The 17,371-nt window shown below is 54.3% G+C and overlaps 4 protein-coding genes across 4 annotated transcripts; 2 read left to right on the plus strand and 2 right to left on the minus strand.

Moving 5' to 3' along the window:
* Positions 1-5,422: 5,422 nt before the first annotated feature.
* On the plus strand, positions 5,423-7,274 carry CCM_00771 (Major facilitator superfamily transporter; the record flags this gene model as incomplete). Its single annotated transcript, XM_006665930.1, has 4 exons — positions 5,423-5,512; positions 5,586-6,773; positions 6,914-6,952; positions 7,005-7,274. 4 exons carry the CDS (start codon positions 5,423-5,425, stop codon positions 7,272-7,274), a joined length of 1,587 nt encoding a protein of 528 aa, XP_006665993.1.
* A 767-nt stretch (positions 7,275-8,041) lies between these two features.
* CCM_00772 (SH3 domain protein) lies at positions 8,042-8,926 on the minus strand (the record flags this gene model as incomplete). Its single annotated transcript, XM_006665931.1, has 2 exons — positions 8,042-8,767; positions 8,864-8,926. 2 exons carry the CDS (start codon positions 8,924-8,926, stop codon positions 8,042-8,044), a joined length of 789 nt encoding a protein of 262 aa, XP_006665994.1.
* Positions 8,927-10,293: 1,367 nt separating this feature from the next.
* Positions 10,294-13,213, minus strand: CCM_00773 (uncharacterized protein; the record flags this gene model as incomplete). The annotated part of the gene is made up of 5 exons (XM_006665932.1): positions 10,294-10,445; positions 10,612-10,681; positions 12,544-12,581; positions 12,993-13,106; positions 13,171-13,213. 5 exons carry the CDS (start codon positions 13,211-13,213, stop codon positions 10,294-10,296), a joined length of 417 nt encoding a protein of 138 aa, XP_006665995.1.
* A 1,376-nt stretch (positions 13,214-14,589) lies between these two features.
* Positions 14,590-16,674, plus strand: CCM_00774 (cryptochrome DASH; the record flags this gene model as incomplete). The annotated part of the gene is made up of 3 exons (XM_006665933.1): positions 14,590-15,098; positions 15,176-16,534; positions 16,569-16,674. 3 exons carry the CDS (start codon positions 14,590-14,592, stop codon positions 16,672-16,674), a joined length of 1,974 nt encoding a protein of 657 aa, XP_006665996.1.
* Positions 16,675-17,371: the final 697 nt, after the last annotated feature.

A 17,371-nucleotide genomic window follows, 5' to 3' on the forward strand; every position in this document is an offset into this window, starting at 1 on the left:
AGCTGATTCTCTCATTTTTTAGCCGTAAGCTTTGTAAAGCCTGTCTATGACTTGGCGGTAGATTGGCTTTGTGGCCCTCGTCGTCCAAGACCGAGTATGAGAGGAAGAGACATTTCCAGGTTATCCTGGCGGAACCGTATTCCCCTTCCCCGTTTTAGCACTTGGCTTGTTTATTATTAGCCCAGATGGACTCGGCGAGAGTAATTGCCGGGATTAAGAAGCTGACTGCAGCAAAACTAGGCTGATCGCAAAATAGTTTGTTTCAAGGCAGCGCCATCTTGCCAGTAGCTATATCTTCGACAAGGCTGATTGATGTTGACAGAAGCTATAAAGAGGCCTTGGCCGTCGTGATCGCCGACGGCCCGCCTGCTGCTAGATTGTTTTCCGTGTATTGTGTGTTCAAGATCTCTCACGAACCCATCATGCACTCCTCTGTCATCACCACCTTTGCCGCTGCGGCTCTGCTCTCCGTAGCTTCTGCCACTCTCGACAAGCCCGTCATCAAGCCGCCGTTTCCCAACGGCGGCCTCGGCAGCCTAGGCCCGGACCTGATGTCGTCTCTCAAAGTCGCGGCGCACACGGCCGACGACTGGGGCAAGGACTACCTCCCGCGGGACTGCAAGAACCTGGCCAAGGGCGCCGGCTTCTCGCCGCTAGACGTGAGCGCCTTCAACATCCGCTACTCCGACTGCCCGAAGCAGCCGTGGGTCTTTTGCCGGCACAAGGACGCGCCACTGTCCAAGAGGGATCTGGCGGAGCTGTTTGGGCGGCTGCCGGTGCGCATGCGGCAGTTTGTGCGGCACATCATCGCGCTGCCAGGGCAGCGGTCCGCCGGCAGCGCGGGCGACAACATCCAGATGAACGGCGACTGCGAAATCACAGTCTTCATCCACGAGACGGGCCACTCGCTCGACTCGCACGCCTTTGATCCCGTGTACGGCGTGCCCTTTTCCAACGGCAAGGCCTGGCTCGACGCGTACGCCAGGGACTCGGCCGTCACCGACGACTACGGCCGCACGTCGCAGCAGGAGAACTTTGCCCAGGAGATGGTTGTTTCCGTTTACGACCGGAACGTCAAGGGCGGCATCAGCAAGATCCAGCCCAACGCCCAGGCTATCCGCAACGCCTACACCACCCTCGAAAAGTACATTGGCGACATCATCGTCCCGGGCGGCCAGTGCACCCACCGACTGGAAAACAGCCCTGCGGTTCCCAAGGCCGACTCGGCTAGGACGCGCCTCGTTGCCAGGACCGAGCCGGTTGGTGAGGGATTGACGAGAATTGAGGCCATCCCAATGGGGCCCATCGCCCCGGTTTGGTACTAAGCGTCATTTGTGTAAGCAATTTTGAGACGAAAATACGGTGTATAATGTTGTGGAGTATATAAGGGAAAAAAAGAAACGAATAAATGCAAGTCGGACCCCAAAGTAGCACTCGTCATACAGTCCCGAACGCGAATCTACCTACGGATGAATATGCCGCTGGCTGAGAGAGGAGACCTGCCGCCTACTACCATTCTGCCGTTCACTTTGTGATGAATGTTCTTCGACCATGGTTCCTCTGCGACTTCGATCAGATTACGGACAGTGCAGAGGGGCCTCGCAATAAGTAGGACGCAACTTGCGTAAGCACCGAATAGGATGCCACATTGTTTGCTCGATAGCTCCATGACTACGGAGCATAAAACGAGTTAGCCGTGGTACAAGCTCTTTGTAGAGTAACCCGAATTCATATCTTGTGAGTTCCGCGTTGCATATATATATCATGGTGGCTTCCTGCCACCCGGCCCGCCAAAAGCGCGTGCCACACTGAAGCTCTACCATGCAGCAAGATTCCCCTCACCAGATATACTGGACGGCTAGCAACTATGAGAGACACTATCAACTAGGCGAGACCTGGTTTGTCAAGCGGCAACTGAGTGACGAGGAGCTCCCAGTCGACAAGCATGGACAGACGATACGCCCACTGTGGGATACGGAGCGGCTTCGGAACGAGTTTACGGCGACGACGTTTATTCGGCAACACACCAATATCCCCGTTCAGACTTGCCAGCTAGACACAGTGGATGGACTGCTGCACTTTGCCTCGAAGCGGATCTACGGCGCGATTCAGCTGGAAAACGTCCCTGCGGTAACCAGAATTGCCGCCGTCGCCGCGGTGGCAGCGCAAATGACGCGCTTCATCCTGCCGCAGCTTCAAGGAAAGCGTCGCAGGTACATTGGCAGCCTTAGCCAATTTATCCCAGTGCTTCCGCCTCGACGGATTTATAATAGAGACAGCCGCGAGTGGGAGCAGTGGTGGGCACACAGCGACGTCTTTGTCTACTGCCACAACAATCTCTCGGCGAAGAATATCTGGATCCATCCTGAGCACTTCAAGATTATGGCCATTACGGGATGGGATCATGCCGGCTTCTTCCCTCACTATTTTGAACTCCCGCTGTGGACAGCATCTGGCTGTAGTGAGCAGCAGGCTATGCATCAAAGCGTGCTCACACGCGACTTGTCGTTTTTTGACCTCGAACCAAGTGATTTGCTAGACTGTGTCCCAGTTCCGCATGCGAGATAGAAACAGCCACGAAATACAGAAAAATCGGAGTAATAAATATCGCTCACGGCCAGTGATGGAGGTGTTTCAACTGGAAACGAGGCTTGGTGGCTGTTGGCTGGGGCTGGAACGATTTTCAGTGCAGCAAACGAGTATCCTCAACGGAGCTATATACCAGAGCATAGTATGAGGCTTGAGTGTCCATTCTGCTCCATTTGACTGCGACGGGGAAGTAGGCCGTGGACTGGTTTATCCACCAAACCTGCGGAGAGATGCCTGCATTATTGGCGAGGCCGATGGTATCAAAAGCTGCAACGCGCAAGTTGGTTCGAGGCCTTTTAGCGTTGGGTTCGGATGATTTGGGTAATTGCGTATCCGGTGACGCCTGTACCGCTTGTTGCGAGTTCTGAGTGGCGCCTCGCTAGCCATGTATTGGTGGTTTGGGGATTCCAAGCCACAAAGAAGCGGTTTGGAAGCTCTCAGCTCTCACATCAATGTTGTAGAGAAAAATCATCCGACTTGGACGGCTGCAACGGCCTTGCCCAGGGGGTGAACTGGCGATGGTCCAAACTAGCCATTCATGCACCTGGTGCCGAGCCCGAGATATTTTCAGTTGCACTTTTTCTAGAGTGAGTTTCATACTCGAGGGCAAAAACAGAAGCCGGCCGTTTTGGTATCCCGGGCCGCTCGCCACGCAGCTGGCATGCCTTGTGCCCTGGGTGGCCTGCCGAAACGTCGGCCGCAGCCCGACCTGTATGCGTGCTGAAGACGCGACATGTTCGCTCCAACCTGCGACAGACTCTGATGACAGGAGCAAGCTGGTAAACCTTGGTGGGATGCGAGGAGAGCTGGCACCGGCCTAGGGATCCGCCTCGATGCATTGCTTCCCTGTGTCCTGCGCCGGTTTTGATGCGACGCACGCCGGCTAGAAGGGTTGATGACGGCAGTACTTTATTCAATGCCGTTCAGCACGAGCTCACTACAGGCATTGTGAGTCTCATTCGTCATCGACTCTTTTTAGCAGAGCGCGGCTACATAGCAATGCATGCAAAATGGACGGCAAGGATGTGAGGTCCGCGGCGCAACTACTACGATGTGCAGATGCCACGATTCATGAACTGGACAAGATTGATATTACGTAGACTCCAAGATGGAGAAGGTCCGAGACTACTATCCACATCGAGGCTCTTCATAGCCTTGCGCCCCTCCGGATAGCCTTGTCACATCAGTGCGACGGCAGTCTTTCAACAATGAATGGTCTTGCTCGCGTTTCTTTTCCTTGTCGATGGTTATTTTTCTTCACGCAGTTATTAATCCAATCACGGCAGTGAGAACGAGATTATGAAGCGAGCCCCCCCACGCTTATGCTAAAGTAAAACTGGAGAGACTGCGGTTCTGAAACGCGCAACCACCCCAACCAAGCTATCAGGTTACTGCCCTTGACCTGGCGAGCATGCATACCCTGATCGAGACCAACGAGAGCATCAAATGGTGGCGGTCGGCTTTAATAACAAACTCCAAAGGGGACAAGGAGAAAAGCAACAAACTGCTTTTGGACAATTTCGGGACAGGGAACATGGAAGAATACGTACGGTACATTACCCGCGACTCTTTAGCATCGCCTGGATGTCGGTCCGCCCAAGACTTCCAGTGTTTGAAGGGCAAACTCTACTACCGACTGCTACGCATAATTCCATAACTAGTCGATTTTATGTCATCATATAGCTCAACGATTGGCTACCTCTTCTTTGGTAGCGGCCCTTAGCAAAGTAGGGTTTGTTAGAATGATGAGCGCAAGCCGTCGTGTCAAGCCGTTGCGCTCAAGTCCATGCCGCCCGTCCGACATAAAAGCAGAAGATCACGGGCGCTAAGCTCTACCTCGAATGGGAATAGGCGGACGAGGAAGCCATCAGAAAGCCGTCTGCTTCTGTCAAACATGCAGCCGCCAACGGCCTCAGAGCAAGGCTGTCTGTCGGCCGTACCGACGGATGCAGGGCCAAGACGCCGTTGTTCTTCTTCTTTTCCTTTTTTGATTGGACAAGGCGAGAGACGTTCGCGTCGCGATCGATTCCATCACCTTGGTCACTTGCCCATCGCCGTCCACCCAAGTCTGAAACGTTAAAGCGTGTTGGGCTGTAACGAGAGCCTGCGTCCCCCCCTTTCCCCCCACGCTCTCTGCCCCGGCGGAGGGAGGGTTCGGGATCGCACTGTTCTATACGTTACCGCAACCAAATCTCTAGCAGCAGAAGAGCGAGGAGGGATTGAACTGAAGAGTCTCAAAAATTAGTTGAAGGATACGCGCCCCAGACGAGCAGGGGAGACCCTTTTGCCAGGCTGCCCTCCCTGTCCACACGTTTCTTGGCGTTGCTCAGGCACAATGCGGAATATACGGAAACCCGCTACCGCATAAGCCCCCAGAGTTCTCTTACTTTCTGCCTATTCGAGCGGCGCTCGTTGCAGGCCGCCCAACACTAACGTTAAGCTTCAACTCCCTCCCACAGCAACGGGCAAGACGCAACCTCTCATGAAACATGCCCCCCACGATCACCGTCAATGAGAGGAAGAGTGAGACTTTTCTTATCGTCCGGTCTCGCAGATTCTTTCTTTTATTTTCCAACAGAAAATAAAAAAAAACCCCGTCATGTTAATGCCTCCCATTTGGCAGCTACCGTGCCGATGGCCGGTCGGACTCGGGACATGCCCCCATCATCGATCTAAAACAAGATGAAACCGGGATCGACCAGCAAGATAATATAACAACTCCATCGCCCACCTATTCTACTCGTTTCTCTGCCATGTCATGTAGCTTGCTTTCCCACCGCAGTGGTAACCGCATCACACACGTTGACCACACATCGCGCCCTTGGCCGATACCATGACGCCTCCAGGCTCAATCCGGTTAATTGGCCAAAAGGGCAACATCATCTCGTACCCGAAACCAACAGACGACTACGATGATCCCCTCGTAAGCCCGCTCCCTTCTATGCCGGTGACCACCCCCTTTGCCCTCGCTGACAACAAGGCTCCCCCCCGAGTAGAACTGGTCCCTCCGCCGCAAGGCCCTCCATCTCGGCGTCATCCTCGTCTACGTCGGCGTCACCTTTGCCTGGGTGGACCTGACGCTCATCCGCAACCGGTACCTGGCGGCAGACCTCGCCATGGACGCGCCGCAGCTGGCCGTGTCGACGTCGTTTCGGTACATTGGCATGGCGCTGGCGGCGATCCTCTTCATCCCGCTCGGGTACAAGTACGGGCGGCGGCCGGCATACCTGGCCTCGACGCTGCTGCAGCTCGCGGCGGCCGTGTGGATGGCGCTCGTGCGGCACCCGTGGGAGTACCGCGCGGCCAACTGCCTCGCGGGGGCGGGCGCCGTCGTCGCGCAGGCGCTCGTGCCCATGACCATTACCGACCTCTTCTTCGTGCACCAGTTCGCGACCGTGTACGGGCTGGTCGTGTTCGCGCAGGGGGTCGGGTGCTTCATCGGCCCCATCCTCGTGTCCGAGATTGGCTCGCACCACGGCCGCGACTGGCGCTGGTCGCCCTGGGCCATGGCCGTCGCCTTTGGCGTCACCGCCCTGCTCGTCCTCGTCGCCGCCGAGGAGTCCACCTTTGTCCCCAACATTGACGCCCGCCTCGCCGCCAAGCAGCAGGAGGAGGAGGACGCCCGCGCCCCCAGCACCTTTTACAACCGCCGCGTCTCGTACGGCGCCAGCACCGACGACGGGAGTATCGCCGACGAGCTCGAGCTGCTCGACCTCGTCAACGTCAACCGCCAGGCCGGCCGCAGCGTCTATCTCGACCTGCCGCCCGGGCCGCGACCGCTCCGGAAGCGCTTCGCGTTTGTCACGCCGACAGGCCGGCCAATTCGCCGCCGCTTCCTGTCCGCGTTTGTCATTCTCGGCACCTTCCCCGGCGTCATCTACGCCGCGCTGACGTACGGCTTTCTCATGGCCTGGCTGTCTCTGTTCAGCCTGGTGGTACAGACGCAGATGACGCAGCCGCCGTACAACCTCGACCGACGCGGGCTCGCACTGCTCGATCTCGGCCCGCTGCTGGGTCACTTCCTCGGCAGTCTGGTCGTGCCGCCGCTCAGCGACTACTGGGTCGTGTCAAAGGCACGTCGCAGCGGTGGTATGTACGAGCCCGAGATGCGGCTGTGGTTTGCCCTGCTTGGTGGTGTCTTTGTTGCCGCAGGAATCCTGATATTTGGACTAGGCATCGGCGAGGTAAGATTACGACAAAAATGAAGCTTGTTAAAACATCAAAGTACATCGATGACTGATCTGTTTTCTGCGTCTAGAAAGCACCGATTTCAGTCTTGCTAATCAGCTACATACTCTTCTCTTTTGGCCTTGGCTTGTGCCAGGAAACAAGCCTGACGTACATCACGGACTGCTATCACAATGTACGTCTCAAGAGGAGCTATAGTAACGTTTCCCATGGCTAACACGTGCTAGATGATTGGAGATGCCATGGTTGGCATCGTCTTCTTCCGCAACATTTTGGCCGTCATTCTATGGATCGGTATCATGCCGCGCGTGGGCGCGAACGGCATCAACTGCGTCTTCGTCTTTACATCTATCGCGACCTCGGTCGTTCTGCTCATTCCCATCCCCCTCCTCATCTGGGGTCGCCGAGGCCGCATGCTCACGGCCTCCAAGTATCAAGAATACTCGCTTGCAGCCACGCCTCCGGCCACACTGAAGAAGATTATGGGGAACCGTTGACTGCGTTTGAAGATGAGACTAAAAGCGGCGTCTGTGCTAGACACAGTGTGACATGTGATATTATCGAGTTTGTATTTATAGCCTATTCTATCAAAGCCATATAGAATAGAGGACCTCGGGGAACTGGTAACCACGCGGAGTATATAATGGGGGTGGCTTCTGTGCTAGACGCAGTGTAATACAAGGTGGGAGCGAATCTACATACTATAATACCCAGTTAGGGTGAAATCTCAATCCTACTGTTATACATAGAGATATTGGCAAGGTTTCCTTACTATGCGATTCTAGCTTTGTGAGCCTGCGACGCCGAGCAATAACGGTATGCGCAAGGTGGCCACGTAAGGACCCATTGCTCAACATCCAGCAGCATTCCCGGCATGATGAGAGTTGGCCGATTGCATAGCCGTGACCCCTGCCTAATCCCATGACTATCCGCCTCATCGAGTCGCCGCCAGTTCCACCCACGATCCATCGCATCAAGCACACGCGTAGCCCAGGTTTCATCTTGAGCCACAAGGGTGCCCGCCCGCAAGCCATGCAACGTAACCTTCAAAGGGGTAAAGATGTGGTAGTAATTCAAGAATAATCAATAGAGTTCGTCGCTAATATAACAGCCGTCGTCCAACCCCACAAAGGCTGGTTCGACGTGACATGAGCATCACCAGTGATATGGGCGTCACCAGAGTCCTGGTCAATCAATCCCAGATGCAACGCAGGGAAACCAACAAAAAAAGGTAACCAAAGAGTATGGTATGCCCGCATATCGTCTAAAAGATGCTATTGACGATATTGCCACCAATAGTCGCACCGGCGCCAAAGATAGCCGCATTTCCCAGCTTCTTACCAAACTTCTTACCCAGCTCGCCCGCTTTCCCCCCCCCTGCGCCGCCCTCTGCCTGCCCGCCCTCTGCCACCGCCATCGGGGGCACGTTGGCGTTGTACGGGTTCTGCTGCTGCGGCGGGCCGGCGGGATAGCCGTACTGCGGCTGCGGCGGACCGTAACCCCCAGGGGCCTTGTTGTCCTGCTCGGGCAGGACGTAGCTGCGGGGGAAAATGCCCTCCTGGCCAGTGCGCTGGTTCATGCCCATCCACCAGTCCTGGTTCATGTACTCGTAGACGGCGATGATGTCGTCCTTTTCAAAGGTCAGGTCGCGGGCGTCGGTCGCGCCGTAGCGGTAGAGCGCGCGCGCCGTCGTCAGGGTGGGCTTTCCGCTACCACCACGCGGGGGCACGCCGGGCGCGGGCGTGTCGTTGTAGGAGGGGGGCACGGGGGACGTTGAGTTGCCGAGGTGCGCGGTCTGAAGGCCCTGCGTCGGCGGCGTGTACGTCGGCCCGTTGTCGCGGGCGGCGGGCGATGTGTTGGCGGAGGCGCCGTTAGTGTTGCTGGTCGTGCGTAGAGGGCCGGAGACGGAGGACTCGGGGGGGAGGGAGGCGTGGATGGTGTCGAAGACGTTTTCGTCAATGACGCCCTTTTCGAGCAGGTTCTCCAGCTCCTACACCACAGCCAGTGGTTAGCAAAACAGCGTCTTGTTTTCCTGCCTGGAAATCACAGCTTAATTCGTGGCAGATTGCGCAAGGGCAGCTTATACCGTTTTTATATTCCGGAGCGACCGGTTGACCTCCATGATGGTCTGGCGGTCGGCGGACACCATCTTGGCGGGGGTGTGCGTGTTGCTGAAACGAGGGATATAGGTCGGCAACCGTTCGACTCTGGGACTGTAGAGGAGGAGATCGCCGCGTGTTGGTGATGAAAGTTGGAAGAGAGTCTTGACGAGGATAATAGCGGAAGATGTGGAAGAGATGAATGAACGCTGGTGGTTGGATGGCGGACGCCATGGCAATTCGGAACGGACTAGTGGGGGGATCCTCATACGCGCCAGCCTACTGGGCGTGGCGATGCGCTGTGGCAGTGCAACTTGGCAACTTGTACCATTAGTTACTCATAGATGTGTCATCGGATGGCGAAAAAATCGCTTCTAGATTTATTTGCCGACTATTAGAATGTCTCAATCGCTCGTTACGCTATCCTATCGTCATGTATTGAGGGCAACAGTACTATCAAGCCCATGTAGCAAAATTCCGTATGTCATGCTACAAGGCAGAACAAAGCCAAGATCATGTCAAGTAGAAGAGATTCAACTTTGTCATCATTTCACCATTCTCCTTACCGAATCTACTCCGCTTCAATCTCTTGGAACTATATATTCTGTAAAGTGTCGGCCGCTGTACGGCGCTTCACAGAATCATATTGCAAAGTCCATCAGCGCCTTCGATACCTGGTATCGCGTCCTCAAAGGTTTCATGACATCCACAGTAGTTTGTGGCTGCATCAGGAGCTCGCAGCCCTTAGGCACGCTGCCCAGTAAACATTGTTAAGCTCTTGGATGGCGTGAAACAACAGGACGACGCCTTTCAAGCCTCATGGTACTCGTCAGGCGGAGCACCTAGCCGCGAGAAAACCCTCGTGATAGGGTCGCCATCTTGATACTTGGAACCAAGCACATAGAAAAGAGGTTGTTCCGTGATGATTTCGAAAACGAGGCAGCCGAAACTCCTGATATAAATATCAAGCGACGGCGCCCATCTCCCCCGTAAAGATATATTCGGTCAAAAGTCCACGCGTGGTAACGAGCTATGTAATTTATAGGACAGAAAGTAGGCTCCTGCTGTTAATCGAGGTCTCTAGGGTTGCGAGTATTACCTGCCTCCTCCTATGTCCGATAACTTGATATTGGTCCCATTCTCAAACAGTGTGAAGCGACCAGCGACCACGCAGCGTAAAGATACGGCGATGACCCTCCTTGCCGTCCAGCCTTTCCACAGAATGAAAAAAGCACTTTTGCATCTGCGCCTTCATTCTGTCGGGCGGCGTCGGGCGGCGTCATCCGACAGTGCAATACGAACAGCATTCTCAGGTTGGAAGTCTCCATGGACAACCTCGATGAAGAACGGACACCGCTTTGAAAGGCTGTTTTATAATGATTTTTGCCATCTGCGGAGGATGACGGAGCTTCATCCCCTACTTGCCAGGCTTGAACTGGGGAAGCTTCTCGACAATGATTTTAACACTCGGCTCCATGGATTCATAGACCAGGTACATATGTATTCCATTAGGGCCATAGAGAGTAAATTCGTCCGAAGGCTGAACCACACACTGACGGCCATTGCCAGCTGCAACGTCGGTGATGTGGTTCAACATGCGCTACTGAGCTGCATGCTTAGCATCTCGAATCCTTAGTGCCACGTTGTGGTATTTTTCATTGAACGGATCAACATGTTTTGAATTTCTCTATGGTAACAACTGAGCCACAGTTACCAAGACATGATCCCGACATACCTCCCGTCGCGTGCCAGCCATGCTGTTGGAGAATACCCCTCACCGAGTTTGCGGATAGCCCGAGAGCGGCCTTCATATAACAGATCACCGAGTCACGTATGGGAGCCCCCAAGCCAGCAGTCTTCAATAACCTCGTATGGCAATGTTATGTTTTTGAATCGTCCGCACTGTTGTACGCGGAACTTGGTGGTGGGGTAGGCGGAAGCATGGTTATGGTAGCGTTTGGCGAGATGCAAGCATGACTGCAGAAGCTAGCATCCGCAGTGCGAATATAGACTCCAGGAGAACGGGCGAGTAGAGACTGTCTCGGGGGGGGTTGTGCAGTTTCCCTAGCTGCCCAACTACCTAGGTATATGTCTTTGTAGTGCCCCATGTTGCACAAGACGGGACAGAAAGTGCATCTTTCACACGCGGATGACTTGCCGCCGAATAATGGCAACCAACGTGGGAAGCATGTCTCAGTAAGTGCAGGGCCGAAAACACTCGCCACTCCCAGGTCAAAGGTCAGTTTGCCAGGCTTGATCGATACGGGCCAGAATACAAACCAGTCAGTCAGCCCTCAGTTATACGGACCGAAGCAACTCATTACCCATGGTCCATGACTGGCTATGATGTGTCTGGGCGAGCTAAAGTAACGTGGTGACGCAGATACATATGCCAGAGAACGGTCTCTTTTGAGATTTCAAGTAGAGTGCAGCCGGTAATCGGGGACTTTATCATGTGAGCCGGAACGAACGACGACATTTCACGATTGGTATCGTGCAAACTCGATGGGTGGTCGGAACCCCCATCCCATCGGAGAATCGAAGAAGTGGTGGGTGGGCTTGACCGTTGACGTAATACTATGCGATTGGCGCTGCAAATGTGCCCCCGAAAAAGGCAGGACGCCAGCGTTTTGCTGGCCTAGCTCGAGCGGGTTTCTGGAGACGGCTAGACGGATTCCAAAGATGGGATGGGTGTTATTAGTGTGCTAGAAGGTGCGTGAGGTGGTGACGTATTTGAGTAGGACCTTGTAATAGTAGAGAATAAATCCGGGTCCTATATGTCGTGTAGCGAGCCCCGGGACGAAGCGGACTGCCTGTCGAAACTATCAAATTTTCTAGTAACAGAAGCGAATAGGTCTCATAACGGCGTTTGGTGTAAATTAGTTGACGGGAAGGGGAACCAGGGCTCTGAATCAGCCAGCCGAGAACAGTGCGCAGGAAGTAAGTCCCCGAAATGACGATTAGAAATGGTGGCAGGTGCTACCAGTAATAAGTCATGTATGTTTCTCCGTCAGTGGAATCATGGCTTTCGGCTTGATTGATGATCGCTAGTGGTGGTGTCGATCATAGTGCAGTTTAAATTTAGTGTAGATGCTGAGAAAGGCATCAGCCCCGTCATGCATGGCATGAGCGGCATATGACGGGCTGCAGTGTAACGGCGGTCTCGGCGAAGTCGATGAGGTGAGTGATGGGAAATTTTGAATGTCGTGGATGGAGGGGGACGGATTGACGTGGAGTATTCGATGCATTCGCTTCCGTGGCGGGCTCCTGTCGGCGGTCATGTATCAGCCTTGGCGCTTCTCGGTTACTAGGCACCCTTGTATCAGCAAGGCAAACCGCAAGATATACCAGCATTTCAAAGATGCCATTTTGAGTGTTACCTCAGTGTACCAGAGGTTCTAGGAGAAAGACGACGCCAACGCCCACTTGGCGCGGACCAGGGAACCGTGCTAGCTTTAGGCATCTCAGCTATGCAGGGGTTGAGGGGGAGGAGCGCGGGGCTGTGGCGGGATCGAATGGACGGCTGAGGCTGCCAGCAAAGGGCAGGCAATGAGGTGTGTTGCAATTCGGGAAGGGCAGTTAAAGCGCGGGTTTTGGCGAGGGTGTTGATGGGCGCCTGCAAGTGTGATGTGTGGGTGAAGCTTATAACCTGAAGAGGGGTACGTACGTAGGGGATCATGGAGAAGGCTAGCAGAGGGGTTCGGACTGGGCGAGGATAAGGTTTGGTTGGTGACGACGCACATACTCATCCCAGCAGTGAAAGGAAGAATATTCAGGGTTACTTGTTTTGTATGGGGTTTTAATGGGTTGTAGTTTGAATTTAAAATTCCAAACGCCGAGATGCCGAGAATTATCACGGAGCTATATGGTGACAATTTAGAGGTCGTTCTTACAGTTTACAGTGGGCATTAGTAGTTGGTCCAGGTCCAGTGGTCCACCGTTGGAGTGACCCATTGCCAGCTGTGCCTGGGGGCACAAAAGGTGCTGGAGTCCATGCTAGCCAGGTCGCCAGCTCGTCAAGGGATACAATTTCATCAGTTATCATGATCAAAGAGTATCAAGACGAAATTAAACGAATGCACAAGTATGTAGTTTGCGTTTCTGCAAAAGATGCACCTTGCCCGGTTGGCCCAATCATAACATGGCCATCCTTGCTAGTGGCCGGCTCATCTGGGTTTCCGATGGGCTCGACGGTGAACAGGGGACGGATATCGCGAAGGCCGGTTGTGACTGGTAGGCAGTGGAAGCCATGTCGTGTCGAGCAACAACAATTCAATAAAAACAATTTGCAAACAATTGTTCTCAATTGAGTCGAATCGTGCGTGATTGCATTCCATGGAAACGCATGTCGCAGTAATAACTGTCCCAAAACGACGTCTCCATTTCACTGCACCAGCGAACCTTTCCAGCGAGCCTTTCCAGGGGTGGAGGCGCTGAGAGGCGCTGAGAGGGGCTCAAGAGCTCCCCTGGTCTATCACCCACCAGCCCACCTTTGGTGGTTGTCAAGAGTACTTTCGTCTCTCATAGAAACAGTACGAGATCACAAGTACCTCCAACACACTCCCATTCTCTCCATCACCACCCCTCCATCCGTCATCACCATCCATCAACACAAACGCCCCAAGCCGCATGGATGCATTTCATTCCCTCCCGCGATCGATCACCCTCCTGCAGCTCCCACCCATCGATACCAACCCAGTTGCTAGCATGCCACCCCCCAGCATGCCCGGCAAAAACCGCCCACCCTCCCGGGGCCTCACCTCACTCTCCTCCCAATGGGTTCGAGGTGGCCGCAAACTCTCGCGTCGCCGCCGCCTTTCTCCATCGACTAGGCCGCCGCAATCAAGACAAAAGCCAACATGACCCCTTCTTCTTACACCCCGTTACCAGTCTCTCGGACTAGCTTCATCCTTCCTCCCCATCGATTCCGAGACGACCTGATGTCCCGTGCTTGCTCTCGATTTCCACTTCCGCACCGTCGCTGTCCAGCATCACTCAATAGCTCATCCCAAGATCCATGACCAAACCGACAACGCTACCCATTGGCAAATAATCTCGTCTCAATTACAACAACAGGTCCTACCGCCAATTCTGACTCGTCTTATCCTCTGTTCCTGGACGCTTCTTTCTGTACCCTTTCGTACCCTCCTCAGCCTCACGTACCGTTGTCCATTAGGCTTCGTTCCCGCTTGCTGCTCCAACGCTACACATATCAGCTTGGCCGTGGCGTCTACTCCGTACTCATCAGTGCTCAACAGCCGCTCTCTCCCGCTTTGCCACCAATCCAACTTGTTACGGCCCCGGCTCCTCGTTCCTACCTTGCTCCTGCATGAATTATATGTCGCCAGCATAAAAACGCCAACAATGCTCCGGTGGACCTTGGCTTAGAGTTATTCATTGCCGTACCACATCTCTTTCTCCTTGTCCACGCCGAGCCCGCCTTCGCTACCTACCTAGCAAGCGACATAGCTTGCTTGGGCCAACTTGTCAATCTCGGTTCTTACGACCCATCTTCCCTGTTTTCGACCTAGCCAATAACTACTATTGCGCTTCTTTTTCTACCTCAGCTTTCAGTCTCGCCTAATCGTCTATCCTTCAGCTCCCGCCACTTCCCGCCTTTCCCTCCTTCTCACACCCTCGCGCGGCCTGGCTCGTATTGGTCGAGACGATCTCTTAGCACTCCTATCGAATCGCCGGTGCTACCTAGCTCACCATGCCTGCCAGCCGAGTCCTCGTTTATCTGCTCCGCCGCGATCTAAGAATCTCCGATAATCCTGTCTTCCACCGTCTTACCTCGACTTCGGACCATGGCTTTACTCACCTTCTTCCGGTCGTGGTCTTGCCACCTGACCAAATCGAGACCTCTGGCTTCCTGAACCCTGCCCAAACTTCTCCCTTTCCACTAGCCAAGAGCAAAGTCGGCAACTTTTGGCGATGTGGTCCTCACCGAGCAAAGTTCCTTGCCGAAGCTGTCTGGGATCTCAAGGACACACTGGTCTCCCGTCACAGTGGTCTCATTGTCCGTATTGGAACACCGGCCGATATTGTCCGCGGTATCATCCAACACCTCCAAACTTCGGGCAACGCGGCTGTATCTGCCGTCTGGATGACCGACGATGTTCCCATCGAGGAAAGGCAACAGCAAGCCGATATATCAGTCGTATGCGATAGAGCCAACATCGATTTCACCCTCATCCCTGACGAGAAATACTATATTGACGAGTGCGTTTCTGCCCCTTCTACCCCGTTAACCAACTATCTGTCACATCAAACGTCTAACACTAAATTTAAACATACAGTCGCGACCTCGATATTGCTACCCAGGAGCTTCCGGATGTGTTTACAACCTACCGCAAGGCTCAGGAGCCGCTGCGCGAGAAGCCACGCGACGTATATCCCGACTCCAAGTCTCCTCTACCTCCATTCCCGCCAGAGGCGTTAATACCGCCACAGTCGATACCATTTCAGGTACCGGATAATCTTGACAGTTTTTTGAAATGCCTAGTCAAACCCCTCGCTTTCGAATTGCCCAACCCCCCTGCTCCACCCCCAGACGCTCAATCAGCCCACCCTTTCCTCGGCGGCGAGCAGAGTGCAATGAATCGATTGCAGCACTTGGTTAAGTCTGGTGCCGCTTCCTCCTACTCCGATACTCGCAATGGTCTTCTCGGCGCCGACTTCAGCACCAAACTGTCTGCCTTCCTTTGCCTGGGTTGCCTGACTGCCCGGCAAGTACACGGCGAACTAGTCAAGTTTGAGGACGGCACCGACTCACAGTACCAAGAAGCTACTGGATATGGCCAAGGGGAAAACAACGGTACCAAGGCTATTCGTCTCGAACTCTTATGGCGCGATTACATGCGACTTTGTACCAAGAAATTCGGCGCAAAGCTGTTTGGTGCCTCAGGGTTTCGAGAGGTCGACGGATACTCCAAGAAGTGGAAAACAGCCAACCCCGCGACCGCCAGCCAAGACCAAAATCCCCCTCCGCAAAGAATCGCCGAAATGATCCTGCGAGTTCTACAAGGCGACACAGGAATGGGTCTCATCGACGCGTCGCAGAGGGAATTATTCCTCACTGGCTACACGTCAAACCGAGCGAGACAGAATGTAGCCAGCTTTTTTGCAAAACACTTGGATATCGACTGGCGCTACGGAGCGGAATGGTACGAATGCATGTTGGTTGACTATGACGCTTCCTCGAACTGGGCCAACTGGCAATACGTCGCCGGCGTTGGCAACGACCCTCGCGGCGATGCCCGTATCTTCAACCCAGTCAAGCAGGCTTTTGACTATGATAAGCAAGGAGACTATGTGCGCACCTGGATTCCTGAGGTACGAGGCTTTGAAAACATTGAAAACGTGTTTCAAGCTTGGACTGCGACGCCTGAGGAGCTTGAAAAGCAGAATCTCGCCAACAACGTCATGGTTACGGACCCACTCAAGAAGATTGATTTTACTGTCGACCGTAAACCCAAATCGCAGAGACGGCCATTCGTTCGGGGACGAGGTGCAGGCAATGGACGAGGTGGAAGGCGTGGCGGCGGCGGCTCGTCCGGATTCGGTCGCGGAGGCATGCCCATGCCCATGCAGGTGCAGGTCGTCCCCGTTCCCATGGACACGATGATCTCTGGAGGGCTTCCCACAAGTCCTCCCATGTACGGAACAGTCGGTATGGGGTATGATAAGCAGAGCTATCAATGGAGTCCGACTCCGATGGGTATGCCGCCGCCTCTGCATCACGGCGGCGCTCCGCCGTCTCACCACTGGGGTGCCAACACCGGTGCCCCGGTGGTAAGCAGCGGCTGGGTGTCAGGGGGACCGCCCATGTTTAACGACTATAATCATATGCAGGGGGGGCTCCCACTATCCGCCATGCATTACCGGGGTCGTGGCAACGGACGTGGGGGCTACCAACCTGGGCGAATGCAGCAAGGCAGGGGAGGCTACATGCCAAACTAATGGGGTGTATCGCGGAAAGTAACAAACAAGGAACGGATTTGGGTATACACTAGTCATGGGCCATATAGACGGGGTTATTCTATCGGGTTGCACATACCGGCGGTGTTTTTTGTTTTTCTAGTTTTTGGGGGGCTATATCAGGTTAACCTGTTGGGGGGAATGTTACGAATACATGACACCCAGACCTACGTAACTTGACGATTGGGTATATAGATGGGACGCAAATAGCACATGTTATGCATTGCATTGACTTCACGTATTACTTTTCGGATGTGGACAAGGTGTACCTGGGGCGCTGAGACACAAGACCAAAAGTGCCAATTGTTATTGCGCAGACGGCGAGTCCATGTCAGCTCGCGCCCTGTGTATCGGCACTCTCAAATCCAGACTATATTGCTGTTCCCTGCACAACTGACCAGTGTACCCGGACGGAGTGGTTCGCGACCATTCAGTTGCATGTATCCTCCCGTCGTCGCACCGCAGCGTCGTGCGAGGTACGTAGAGCCGCTCGCCACCGGCAAGGTCACGTAGTA

The sequence above is a fragment of the Cordyceps militaris genome (assembly GCF_000225605.1).
Source record: "Cordyceps militaris CM01 unplaced genomic scaffold CCM_S00001, whole genome shotgun sequence".
Lineage (NCBI taxonomy): Eukaryota > Fungi > Ascomycota > Sordariomycetes > Hypocreales > Cordycipitaceae > Cordyceps > Cordyceps militaris.